Source organism: Pocillopora damicornis, chromosome 2, assembly GCF_964200805.1.
Source record: "Pocillopora damicornis chromosome 2, jaPocDami1.2, whole genome shotgun sequence".
NCBI classification, from domain to species: Eukaryota; Metazoa; Cnidaria; class Anthozoa; order Scleractinia; family Pocilloporidae; genus Pocillopora; species Pocillopora damicornis.
The window spans coordinates 13,122,540-13,136,844 of NC_142671.1; the positions used below are offsets into that span (position 1 = coordinate 13,122,540).

At 40.3% G+C, this 14,305-nt stretch overlaps 2 protein-coding genes across 2 annotated transcripts; one reads left to right on the forward strand and one right to left on the reverse strand.

The window, feature by feature from the left end:
- Positions 1-863: 863 nt before the first annotated feature.
- Positions 864-7,634, reverse strand: LOC113674757 (uncharacterized). Its single transcript, XM_089197600.1, has 3 exons — positions 6,944-7,634; positions 4,294-4,342; positions 864-3,789 (listed from the first exon to the last, which is right to left on the reverse strand). Exons 1-3 carry the CDS (start codon positions 7,332-7,334, stop codon positions 1,959-1,961), a joined length of 2,271 nt encoding a protein of 756 aa, XP_089053726.1. The 5' UTR covers positions 7,335-7,634; the 3' UTR covers positions 864-1,958.
- Positions 7,635-11,916: 4,282 nt separating this feature from the next.
- Positions 11,917-13,395, forward strand: LOC113674803 (melanocortin receptor 5-like). The gene has a single exon (XM_027191297.2). It carries the CDS (start codon positions 12,277-12,279, stop codon positions 13,219-13,221), a length of 945 nt encoding a protein of 314 aa, XP_027047098.2. The 5' UTR covers positions 11,917-12,276; the 3' UTR covers positions 13,222-13,395.
- The last annotated feature ends 910 nt before the right edge of the window (positions 13,396-14,305 follow it).

The window sequence follows — 14,305 nt, forward strand, 5'->3', positions numbered from 1 at the left end:
AGAAAAATCTTAACAGTGAAAATTCACATTGATAATATTTTTTTTATTATTAATATTTATTTCTATTATTATCTTATCATTGTAGACCCTGTTCAGAGCTAATGTGAGGGCAAACATCCTCACGCAAGTCTCATTTAGTTGAACCATGTATTCTGCTGAAAATCTTTGAGATCCCTTTTGCTATCATATATTTTACAACATTACCCTGGATCTTTATAAGTCGTTGCAGGCCTAAGCAACGATTTTGTGTCCCCATTTAAAAGTTTTAGCACTTCCGAATTCAAGGCGCTGGTTTTTCAATAGCGCTGCCATCTACAGTACCAACAACAACAACAACTTATACTTCGCGTCACGATTCGTATCTAATTTAACAAATGAGGAAAAACCTCTGGAACTAGTGGAAATAATGCCGCACTCGACAGTGGGTCTCGGAGGGTGGGGGGGGGGGGGGGGGTTTGCGGAAGGAAGAGGCAAAGTAATACGAATAATGCTCGATCGCTCAACAAATACAAAAAACTTTACTTTTTGAATGTTTTCTTTTGCAAACTGAGTTGATAATTTATTGGCTACTGAAAAGAGTTTCTACAGCTTACAATTAGAGCGTTAACCCTTTGATTGTAGGAGTGAATGGCGAAGAACTAACGCTCGAAACGTCGGCTTTAGAAACTCTTCACGGTGGCCAACTGCATTATCAACTCAGTTAACTGAACCAAATTGTCTTATAGTAGCCCACACTGATGCAGTAGCACAGCTTCTTAAGAAATTTACCCCTTTCTTTTTGACTACTGCCTTTTACGGTTAGCCAATCAGATTTAGTCACATGCACATTTCCGCTTTTGGCGCACAATAGCTGTAAGCATTCATTTGATTTCAAAGCAAAGTTACATGTTTATTATCAAATTGAGCGTTTCTTGGCATATCTTAATAGAAAAGTTTTCTCATGCTTTACAATGACATTTACAATGCCTCGAATAATCTTCGTCATGTATAAATAATATTGTAAACTGATGATCACGATTTTACGTTGAAAGCAAAAGCTAGAAAGAGTTCTAACATCTTAGCAGAGCTCTTTTAACAAGCCCCATCTGTCATAACACATGCAAAATTCTATGAAAAAAAAATAACTTCCCAGTGATTTCTAAATAAATTAGCAACGTTGATAAACTTATATTTGCATTTAGCCTCATTAAATAATTGATTATATCCATGACCTTAATATAAAGAGTCTTTATAAAACATGCGAACTCCGAGGTTCAGATTTCGTGTTGCATTGCCATATATCACAGATAATTAACGTAACAGCTCCTTTAGAGCAGACCCATGAAAAATGGATCTGAAAATATCCCTATCACAACTCGGGAACTTGACCCGTAGGAGCAACTGCTTTTTAGGTGGGCCTTAGGCGGCTGGAGGGGGTTAAACGCATTTTTAGTGATACGATCACAACCTCATAGTTTGCATGTTATTGAAAAGTGCAGTAAATTATCTAATTGTATGTTTGCATTGGACCCAATTCTAGTTATAGTCTGGGTTCTCATGAAACCCGTTTCCCTTAAAAAAAAAACAAACAAAAAAAACAGGTAGGTTCAAGGAAGGCTTTGTGAAGATTATTTTATAAAATAATATTTGTGGTGTAAACCGAGTCATTGCTTCCTTGGTAATAAAGGTACTTGTGAAAGTGGTATCCTCGTAGCTAAAAACAGGTAAACTTCTTCACTTGCTTTACGCTTCATCAAAAATTTTCTGTATCGGAATGTCTCACCCGAAATGACTCCCGCTTATGCTAACCCTCTAACAAACTTAAAATGGCGCACGCGATCTTTACAACGTAGAAAGAAATCCGTTTTGATATATATTTAAGATAATAAAGGTAGTAGAGTTCTGTTGGTTTGGTCTGAAACAGTTCTGCACTGATTTCATCTGAGTGATTTCCTGTTCGGATTGTTCTCTTGTTCTTTTCAAAATGCCTCATCAAAACTTTTGTCTTGGCTTTCTGTGGGCATGTGATGGTTATCACCAGCACCACCATTAACATGGCCATTTGAGCCAAAGCCATTTGTTTTAGAATCAGATATCTTTGGTTTTGTGACGTCATCGTCTTCGGTCATCCTGTTGATATGAACCTCGGAGAGCATGATGTCTTGGCTGACTCCTCCACTCAGGTTTGTGCTTTCTTTGTCAAAGTGTTCAACGTCGTCCATGTGACGCTCCATCTGGTATGCCGCAAAGAAGTAGGTCAGCGTTACTGCAAAGAAGTCTTCAGTCATGTTACCATAGATGGCGTACTTTTCTCGAATGGAGTAACGGATAGCTGTGGCATAAGCGAAGAATCCAATCAAGATTGTCCATCCAATGTAAGAAATTCCCTCTACCGCTGGCTCAAGAGCCATGCAAATAACCCAGAGATAAAAGGGAACAGCCAGGGCCAGCATATAAACATATTTTCGGTCTTCTCTACTAGCGATCTTAGAGGCAGCTTTCCCCATGGAATACCATGGTGCCACGATTGCAATTAAAACCTTTTGGACGCTTGACATGGTGGGTTCAATCAGAACGTCCAGGAGACCAGTTGAAAAGTGTGGGCCGTGGGGATCTAAGTCTCCAGCTTCTATTTTAACTGCTCTCCATAAAGCCACGCACATGAAACATAGCATAATAGTGTAAGGGACGCCAGATGCTATGGACACTGCTTGTAGAGCTTTCAGCCCGTTAGTCCCACCAGAGTAAAGCAGGGCTGTAGCACAGGCACCTTCTGTTAAAGCCCAGAAAACACGCTGAATGACGGGTGGTTCTTCTTCGCCATTTGCTGAGAGACAGTCGATCACCAGGGAACCGCTATCGGAGCTTGTTACGAAGTAAAGGACAATGCTTACAAGTGAAACTATTGATAGGAACATCCCCAGGTCACCGTGTTGGTCCATAACATCAAACCACATTTCTTCTGTTTTTCGAGACGAAAGCCGAACGAACTTCCCAGTGGCGTTAGTAATGTTGCGAGATTCAGCATCTCGTTCCATTTTCAAACCCGCGCTGCCAAAAATGCAAAACCAGAGGAACGAATAAATTATTGGAGCCGTCATTGTGGCGTTGATAAACTGCCTAATGGTTCTTCCTCTTGAAATCTTGGCGATGAACATTCCCACAAAAGGGGACCAGGCGATCCACCATCCCCAGTAGAAAATGGTCCAAGTTCCCATCCAGTCTGGGTTGGACTTGCCATCCGGCGCATTATTTAGTTGTGCGAACGCATCTGTATGAAAGCCGAGCTGAATGATCCACTGCATGTAGTAGCCAACACTTTGAACGTAAACGTTGAGTATATGCCAGGTGTCCTGAAAGAAGAATGTAACAAGCATAAGGAACATTCCCAGGATGAAGCAGATCTCGCTAAGGCGGCGAATTCCAACTTTCAGACCGCTAACCACTGAGGCTGTGGCACATGCAGTGACACACCAGATAATGATGATTTGATTACTGGTTGTGATTTCAATCCGGTTCCAAAGACGGTTGAAGCCAGTATTCATCTGTATAACACCCAGTCCAAGGCTGGTGCAGACGCCGAACATGGTGCAGACCACGGAAAGTATGTCTACTGCGTCACCCATCCAGCCAAAGATCTTTCTGCCGATGAGGGGATAGAAACAAGAACGCACGGTCATGGGAAGACCCTGCCTGAACCCAACAAATGCAAGTAGCAGGCCGACAATGACGTACACGATCCAGCCGTGAATACCCCAGTGAAACAAAGTAACATTCATGGCATCCTGAGCTCGCTGATTGTCATTGTACCTAAAAATAAATTATCGGTGATATTAATAGTTACTATTAACAAATAAGTTAATGATCATTGAAAACCAACAGCATAAAACATGAGACGCTTTTTGAGCTCGTTGCTGGCCTTACTTACAGAGTAGAGACCACATTTGATGTATTGTTTCAAAGTCTTTTATACAGGCCCAAGTGGCCCATGGGGCCGCCGCTTAACTCCGGTTTCATTAGCATGAAGCGGCTGGGAGTATTGCTACTCCCCACTGGATGGGATGCTCAGTCCATCGCAGGGTTACCCCCAGCATATTTGCTGGTACCCAGAAGAGAAGCACTGTAAGAGTAAAGTGTCTTGCCTAAGATCACAACACAATGACCACGGTCAGGGCTCGAACCCGGACCACTCGATTCGGAGTCGAGCGCACTAACCATGAGGCCACCACGCCTCCACCTGTATTGTTTCAGGATGTGATTAAATCCCTTTTTCAAATTACTAATCGTGCATATTTTGTTGTTATGAAGTATTACCTGCCATAGTAACGGTTTTTAGTGTCGGAATAGTGCCACACAGGTTCGGCTGAGAAGAGAAAAAAACATGGGTTAAGAATATTGTGAGCCCTTCCCTTCCACCTCACCTCAGGTCTTTCCCTTCCCTTACTCGAGGTAACAGTCAAGCTACTTGTCGATACTTACGTCAAGAGACTATACTCTCTAGCTTGTATATAGCCGTTCCTCCACATCCAACCATCACAATTAATCATTTTACTAAAAAGTGTTGGAGACTTTATGTTTCGTGCGTGACACATATCAGATAACAAGTATAAACATTACATCAAGAGAGACAATTTTTTAGTGAAAGAGACTGTCATTTGATATCAAGAGCTAGAAGCAACGCCTTTGGTGATTTTGGGACATTGATTGGTGTGCATGATCGACGCAACCTTGAATAACCTTTTATATCAGTACTTAGCAACAACCAATTACAATGTGGAGAATGTAGTATAAGAGAGTGATTTCGTTACTAGTTATTCAGAGTAGCTCTTTACACGCCCGTTGTAACTGAGTAAATACGAGAGTAGAATTAAGCAGTTTAGCTTAATCGAGTCTATGGATTAAGTCTAGTTCGCTAGGATTCTATCCCTGGTAAACGGGGCAAAGTTTACGAAAAAAGAGGTATCTCCCTTGGTTATGAAGAATGTTCTGAATATATCAAATCTCTCACCCCATTCCCCCCTCCCCCCACTTTTTCTCCCTCCTTCCCTCTCTTAAGTATCTGCGCTCCTCTTAAATTATAAGGGCGCGCCATCGATTGATAAAGGAATTTTGATTCTATGATTCAGTTTTACTGTGGTATGGTAGATCATTCGGAACATTTAAGATGCAGCAAATGCACCTTTCTTGTGAAATATTCTGCCTTAAATTTCTTGCCATTTGCTTATCATCTAGAAAAAGCATAGTCACCGCAAATATAAACAGCGTTTTCGCGAATATATTTTTTTCAAATATGAGCATTTGTTTATAAAAGGCGTTTGGGTGGAGGTAGCGGTATGAAACTACAACGAAGCGTGATCCAAGTTGATTAGGGGCTAGTCATTATTTAACAAATGGTGGGTGGATGATTTTTGGGGAAAGCATATGGTTTTCAATGGATCGGAGTGGGGATTAGTCGTTGCAAGAATAAAGGGGGAACTACAGAAAATTGACCGCCAACTAACTACCAAAGAGCGAGGATCATAAAAACATCACAGAGCCTTGGGGGAGGGGAGAGGAATTAGGTACATTCCGGACAAGCAAGAAAGGGAAGCGTAAATACTTCTACCATCCAATTCGTAATAAATGCTACTGTAAAACTTGATTTATTTGCTAATCTAAGAGTCCAAACTCAACCTTCTCGTTCGTAAGGCCGGTCAAAAGAAACGTTAAACCCTTCCAAATTGGCTAAGGTCAGTTTGGTTCAAAATGTTCGCTTTATGTTACCGACTCTGAGTTGTTTATCAAAGCTCATAATTTGCGTGACTTGAATCTTGTTTGCGTGATTAGCGCGATCAACGGAAGAATTTCCGTCTGAGGAGGACCTCAAAATAGTAATCGTATTTAACTATAACACAGATTTGCTTCAAATCTTTTAAAGATGTCTGGGTGTTCGTGAACAGGTCTGTACAGGTTCTGTCAATTATGTGCTTTTGAGACAAATGCCAAATGGTTTAAAACAAAACAAAAAAAGGTTCGTTCAAAGCCTCGCTCCTTGGCTTGATAGAACCGAACATCAGTTTTTGATGGATATGTTACAAATTCAGTCACAAATAAGTGTCCAAGTTCCAATGTCTGGAGCAAAGAAATTACATATTATTCACGTTTTCGGTATCTGATGACACAGATGTTCATGAGAAACATCGCGTGCGTAGTTTTACGGCGATGACGTGTCGATAAGTGAAAAGTAGGGGCATTTTCGATTTCTTTCATTTTCGATCCAGTTAAATGGAAAAAATACAATAGAACATATCTCTTTTCAGTTATGGAATGCTTTTATCGTCAAGTAAACTCTCTCGGCGTAGCAAGATGCTTTGACGCAATCTCCAACACGAGCGCAGCCCTACAGGAAAAACAGGAATTTGAAATCTGTGAATATGTTGGTATCTAATTGCACAGACCCCTCGCTGATCACGGGTTTGATTGAAGTAAAAAAAACACAGGTATGGCAGGTTTTAAGATATAGACCAATTATAAACGCGCCGAAACATTACAAGCTAACGAAAGCGGATCAACTCACGAAACTGCCGGGAAATCACTGGGATGATTGACATCTATTTTCTCCATAGCAAATTATAACCCTTTTAGGTCTGTCTAACTACGAAAATATGGAGAATCATCAGGTAAAGGAAACATTTTGCATACTGAAAAATACGCCTGAAAATTTTCTTTCTTTTATAAACGTCTATAACACAATTTTGTGATTGGTGAGAAAAAAACAGTGACAAGTCGGGCTATCATAATCTACTAATCGAGCAACCACCAATTTTAAATAACAAAATTACTACGGAAAAACGGGTATGTTCTTACATAAGGAAAAAAAAAGCATGTGTTGCCTTACAGACAAGGCAAATATAGATTTAGACGAGCGCGGTAGTGCGTTTGTCCCATTAGACTGGTTTTATACAAGCTAAAAACCGGTACATACCAACTCCGAAGAAAAACAAACCGACGCCTATTCCAGCGGCGAACAGCATCGTGAAGTAGGATGCGTCGCTGAAATCCGGTTTGTCATCAGGTTTTCCCAGCTTCATTTTCCCGTATTTCGAGAAATACAGGACTATAATAAACACAGCCCATACATCTTGGGTACCAATGTACATCCAGGTGCAGGTGTCGGTGATCCATATCATAGACTTCGTCAATTCTTTGTAAGCGAGATCTGCTTTGACCGCGCAAAATATCACGAAGCCCCAAATAATTGCGGCTGAGATGAAAGTGACGATGGGGTTAATTCGAATATTTACTCCAAATCTTCCAATTTTCTTTCTGACTCGAAGCCAAGTGAACTTCTCCGAAACGTTATTATCAACTTCCATTTTGGCAGTGCGACACGTTCGGTTTTAATAGTACTACTACCAGTTATGCTTCTTGTGGCAGAGAGCACGAATCGGTTTATTGTCCGCTGATACACGAGGCTCCTTAAATATTGATTTTTTTCGATGGAATGTGATTGTGTAACACCCCCCCCTTACACGCCCACTGGACTTGTCACTTTTGTTTTCCTTCTGAATGACAGGATTTAGGTTTCGCTCCAACTTTAGCACGTACCAGGGTTATTACTGAAGCGCGTAATTTTACTGGATAGATCATCAGGCTAATTCTGATAATTCACTCGCTAATGGGCCTCTAACTTTGATTTGATTTATTTTTTCTCGGTTTTATCGCATCTGAGATACAATCAAGGTCAACCTGAAGGTTGGTACAGTATTAAGTGCGTCACGTATGAGCGCCATTTGATGCACGTGCGAGGCATATCACAATCTGTCTCTGCAGGTAAAAAAGCTGAGCTTCTCTAACATTTTTTGCGCAAAACGCGGTCGAATGGACTCAAAGTGTAGAACAGATCACTGCTGTAATGACGTTCTAATTGTCAGATTTATGAAGGAAATGCTCGTGCTTTATACAGATTATCGACAAAAAGTGACCTTCGAACCGACAAGCCACCATAACAACGTAAACGACCAAAGAACCGGAATTGCTTCCTTAACCTTTCATCTTGTTTAGATAGATGACTCAAAACTGTTATTTCGCAGATTAAAATTCTCATCGAAAAAAATTACACAAGACAATTGACTGAGAATCACTGAGCGTCTTGCGAATGACACGCAAAAAGCAAACAGAAAGTGACTGATAGATGCTTTCTCTTCGTAGCTACGAGTGAAATGTGAAATAAGAGTTTCGAAATTAAATGTTCAAGGGAATTTCGTTCGCAAAATTGGAAACTCAAGCCTTTTATTTGACTACAGTAAATTCTTCTACCAAAGATAGACACATCACTAAGGAGAGCTGAAGTAGAAATATTTCCTTATTGTTGTCATAACCAATTATGTAATAAGAACTAGACGTTATTGTATGTAATCAAATCTATGATAATTAAAAAATTATTTGCTGATCTGTCAGATGTAATCTTTAACCTTTTCCTTGTGGCAAGAGACCAATCACGTGAATGGAATTTGACGATCTAATTTATGCGATTACAGTTTTAGAGCACCATTACTTCCATTCCATTTGGATTTTCTTGGTTACTCAATGAAAGTGCTGACTGATATTCGAGAAGCAAGCGCCACACAAGTGGAAACAGTCACGCAAACCACAGTAAAGACTCACGTCATCTATAACAGTGAGCGAATAAGCAGCGATTTTAAGCGACCAAATTTCTCTGAACTTCTTCAGATCATGCTGCTATTCTGCCATTTGTGACCGGAACTATCCAGGAATTAATGAAAACTTTGACTTAATCTTATTAGCCATTATCCTTGCGCGTTTGTTGCGTTGCGTTTAGTTTCTGAATGGATCTTGTGGTGGTCCCCTCAGTCGTCGTGACTCTCTTTCTAATCTTTTATATATTTACTTTACTTTCAATCATTTGCCATCACTGCTTTAAAAAAAAAAGCGACGTGTAGTTAGACTTAACGTCTAAACCACTTGGTATATTTCAACTCTAATCGATGAGTTTCTTCAGATACTTACTCATCTCTTGTCAAAAGAAATCAAGTCAACAATACGTCTTCTGACGTTTAACAGATTAAGATTTCTAAAACAAGTATTATCCCTCTCTGTAGTCGAAAAAAAGGCTGGTAAAGATGGGCGAGCATAAAATGTGGATTATTGAACGTGATACACCAGAAAGGGCTTCTTAATCTCGAGATGTATGTCACAGAAAAACGTTTCGCAGTTTACACAATCTGACAAGAGGAAATATTTGCCAGGGACTATCATGACGACATCCTCATGTGACTCTCTCATACGTCTTAGAATCTGTCCTATTCTGAGCCATTCCTTCAGAGAACATTCCATCTCGAAAACTGATTGCTCTCATTCTTGTTAAGTTTCAATACCATGAGTTTCTTTTCTTGAAAATATTTCTCATTTGGCAAGTACTCCGAAACGTGATTTACTTCGGGTCCTTGAAAAAATATTTGTTTTGCTCAATCGGTAAAAAACGCTTAAAATAATATCGCGTTTGGCAGTCAGGGCAATGTTTTCTTTCTAACTTCCGCTGTTATTTGGGTTACAAGGAAATTGGCTCTGGTTAGTCTTTGCTAAAACGAAAAACCAGTCATGACCGTTGAATCTTTTAGTAGAAAATGCTTTTTTGATATGTTGTTGATTTTCATCAACATATCAAACAAGCAACATCAACGTTGCACTGTCAATTCGTTGGTCTGCTTTGTACGTTCAATACAGCCGGTGACTGGCCCCTATAAAAAGGGGGAGAGGGTGAGGGTGGTAAGGATCACTTGGGAGGATCCCAAGGTAGTCTTCTCTCAGTCTTGACCTAGTTGAAGACAAGATCTCTGTATTTTGCTTCCAATTTTACCGCAAGAAACTTGTGCTTAAGTACTTTTAATTGGATTATGCACAACTTTCAACTGTTCCGGCGGTTGAGTTTTTCCCTGCGCAGCGAAACGTACCCATTTTGCCATGAAAAGGAGTAGTTTCGCCCCCAGAATGAGGGGTCTTCGGTCATGACTGCATTCAGAAAATTCGGCTGCGATGTAAGGTAGCCTGACCTTGGGAGAAGTTTGGGAGAATGTGAGTTTGAACAGGACTATAAGTAAAGGTTGAGAAAAATAACGTACCAAAGATCGAGAACTCTTTCGATCGTAAACCGCAACTTCACCTATTTATTTATATTTGCAAATGTAAATTCAAGTGGTTGAAAACGATTAACTTCCTTTTTCTGTCAGTTAGTTCATAGTTTACGCCTGCTGTGCAAACGAAATTGACGTCAGAGTTTCGTTTGTATTTGTCAAACACATTCTGTGAGCGTTGTAGTTCTCTGTGGTTCCAATTAATTCTATAGAATGGATCCACTGATTAAGAATATTTTGAAAGAACTCGTGACGGACATCCGTGCAAGACTACACCAACAATCGCCAAAGGCTAGGAGGCGATGTAACCTTTAGGAAAAACACTGGCCTATGAGTGGGCGTTGGACTTTAGCACGTTTTATAGGCAACTCAATAATAAATCAGCTGGTTTCGAGTGTTGCTTACCCTCACTTATAGAGTAGTTGAATGCGCTCAGACCACAGCGTTGAAAGTGTGTCATAAATTGACGTGTACAGTTTATACATCTCAAGGCGAACACTAATATTTGGGCGAATATTTTTTTTGTTTCTATCATTAATTAAAGAACTCGACATTTCTGGCTTCCCTATTTTTGTCATCACTTATCGATATCACCAACTCACTGCCGTGAGGCGCTTTGTGTTCACAGTTGCAAGCATTTTTTTCGGGGAAGCACTCAGTTGATCGAACACTCTTTCTGCCAAGAAGTCTTGCACTACATCCATAGCGCCTACATCGTGACTATTTTGGTGATTTTATGTATATGTGCGTAGTTTCGGGAAGACCAGTAAGTTGTCGGCTGGCTATCAACATCGTCTGAGTCCATTAAACTTTCAAACGGGAACAAGGAGCATAGACTATTTCAAGTTTTTTCAAACTTCCTTGTCTTTTTCTTCTTTCCTTTTCTTTTCTTTCTTGTTTGCCGGAAAAAAGAAAGGTTTGCCTTTTACCGTCGCAGCTCCCTGATGCGAGTGACGACTATAGGATGAGAGAAGAACTTCAGAAATCAATTAACTTGTATTTTCGACTCGGGTGATGGATACTTATTGGCAACGGGTGACTTACCCTGTGGTTTTATTTTTGCAGTTCGTTCCTTTTAGCCTCACAGTTGCCCTGCTGTGCGATCCTTTTAAAAAATGTGTGACATTTCAGGAAAACCTCTTCACCGCTAGGTGATTTTCCGCAGGAGAAGCAATTTTCAAAGACTTAATTTGTAATATACTTGTGGTTCGCTTGGAAAACAGAAAAGTGGAAGCGGAGAATGTTTATATGGAGAGGTCTGCGAGTTCTTACCCGTGCACCGTTTAATAAAGCTGGCGCTGTGTGTCATATTAGCACCTGCTACTGGTGTTTTTCCCAAAAAATTATCTCCATTTTTGAAAAACAGATTTTCTCAGATGATTTGATTTAAATAAAGATTTATGCTTTAGCTATCATACATACTGCGTAATCTCGACACTACTTCCCGCCTTGCTTGCGGACTGAAATCACAGTGAGGTGTTATTCTTCTTTTATATGAAGCGCGAGCTTTCCGCCGCAATACGGTGCCGGAATGACATATCAGCTACTAACCTGTAAGCAAGCTCTGTTGTCGCCTTTTTTTCACGTAGAGCAAGGAAGCAAGGAAAAGAGAGACCTCGGCAAGCATGCGCTGGCCATTGTTTTACTTCAAATCAGAAAGAGCAAATAACAGCGACTTTCAGTATAGACCGGGAGAAGGTTATCCTATACGCTATTCCCTTTTTTAATTTTGAAGAGAGAAAAAGTACTGAAAATTAATAAAATAATAATTATTATAAAAAGCAACAACGGACTATCATTTTTTTCCTCCTGGAACGATGTGCTTTTCCGTTTTATTCGCTCTATTGCATATTGTTTATATTTCATATTACGTGACAATCGAACTTTTCGAAAATCCATTCTTTTGTTTAGACTTGTCGTCGGTGTGATACTGAAAAGGCAATAAATCATCCCTTCGGGCCGAGCAGCTAAGCCTATTGTTTTTAAATTTGATTTCTTTTCCATTTGGTGAATTTGAATAGGCAGTAGCAGGAGGCTTTCAAAAGCAATTATCTTGCGAGACCTCGCGACCCCAAAACGGAAAAGCGTGTGTTAGTATTCTTGCTTACTGGAGTGAGAAGTTCTCGTGACTTGCAAATAAGCTGCGTTTTGTTGTAAACACGACATGAACAACTCAACCAACGGCACTGGACTGATTTCAAAAGGTGACAAAGATGAAACCGTATGTTCCTGGATTATTTCCAGAGTACAGGGTAACACAGAAACAATTTTCACTTGGCATTTTTTCATTGCCGTCTTGAACATCGTGCTTGCAATTACTGCTTCTTGTGGAAATATTCTGGTACTACTTGCCTTGAGTAAGGAATATACATTGTCAGCGCCTTCAAGAGTCCTATTCCGTTCTTTGGCTACCAGTGACCTCTGTGTGGGCATCATCTCGCAACCCCTTTACGCTATCAGTATACTGCTCATTGGAAACGGCCACTTGAAATTGTGCCGCCTCATGAGATATCTAACATTTGTCTCAAGCACAACTTTGTGTGGTGTTTCATTGTTGACACTAACTGCCATAAGCCTCGACAGACTACTGGTCTTGACACTGAAATCTAGTTATTACCGTATTGTAACCCGTTCTTTGGTGATAAGAGTTGTGGTCTTATTTTGGACTTGCAGCCTCGTTACTGGCATAGCTTACTTGCTAAGCAGAAGAATCTTTTTCATAGTAACATGTCTGGTGATAATGCTAAGCATCCTAATATCTGCCTACAGTTACTCTAACATCTTCTTTCTTCTTCGAAGACGGCAGCGAGTTACAATTCGCGATAGCCACACCCGGCTAAACGGTTTTCAATTGAGGAGAGCGCTAAGATTCAAGTCAACAGTATACAGTGCATTGTGGGTTCATCTCACGTTGGTTATATGCTATCTTCCATTTTCTGTACTGGGGGCCGTCGCTTTTCGGATTGGAACACCTCTACCCATATTTATCGCTGGAACATGTACGGCCACGTTAATTTATTTGAACTCAACGATTAATCCCTTTCTATACTGCTGGAAAATTAAGGAAGTGAGGCAAGCTGTGAAGCAGATATTAAGAAAGTGCCTCTAACGATGGAAACAATATCGAAAAACGATAGCCTCCATTTAGCGCGAAAATATGCCCTTGTTATGTAACTGTTTCGTGCTGTTTCAGGCACAGGTCATTATTTACTGCCAGGGAGGAGGGGGGGGGGGAAGGGTCGTAGGATTTTGGTTGTGTCACAATAAAAGTTACCTGATCCCATCTCGAGGCTCTTTAGTATTCTAATAATCCCTCTCCATTCAGTCAATTTTTCATACTCCCCTTTTATACTCCAAGAGCGACGACTGACCCCCCCCTCCGTTCCCTAAAAACCATGTGATCCCATCAAAAAAATCCTTCGACTTACCCCCTACCCCCCCCCCCCCCTTTTCCACACCCTTATGCAGGCGATAAGTTTTGGTTCATCTTGAGAATATAATAACGACTGTATTGTACATAAGCTTGACACAAAAATCATACCTTATATTCCCAGTTTGTAAAAGAAAGAAAAGAAGAGAATTCAGTTTTAGGCACAGAAGTGATCCTTACAGTATCATATCAAAGCCATGGGCCGGAATCAAAGAAAAGATCACCAACTTGATTTTATTGACAGATTCTCCTCGTCAGTACCATAGGAAATGTAGAGAGAACAGTATGGAGAATATGCATACTGATGTTAGGGTGTAAAGGTCAAGTTGGAAAACATTCGAGCGAAAAAAAAAAAAAAAAAGACCTTCCTTGCAATCTATCAGGTGACGGGCCCTGAATTCCAATTTACTGTTGTTTACTGTTGTTTACTGTTATTCCAGTTTACAGTTGTTTAATGTTCTCAAGAGGATTATGAACCGGGGAAGGTAGTGCAATTATGAATTATGAATCAGGGCAGTTATAGTTACTTTCACTCCCACCACCGTAATGTACTTCAACAGAACACACACACACACACGACTCACTTTGTTACAATTACAAGTCATCAAGATGCAAATATCTCATCGCATCTAATAACAAGAATTCTCGTTAACAAATATCTCGACTTTCGTCAGCCTCACAAAGTTGTTTATTGGCGAACACCAGTTAGCTCTCGTAAGATCTGCGGTCAAGTAACAATGGCAAGTCTAATTTAGACTGTCAG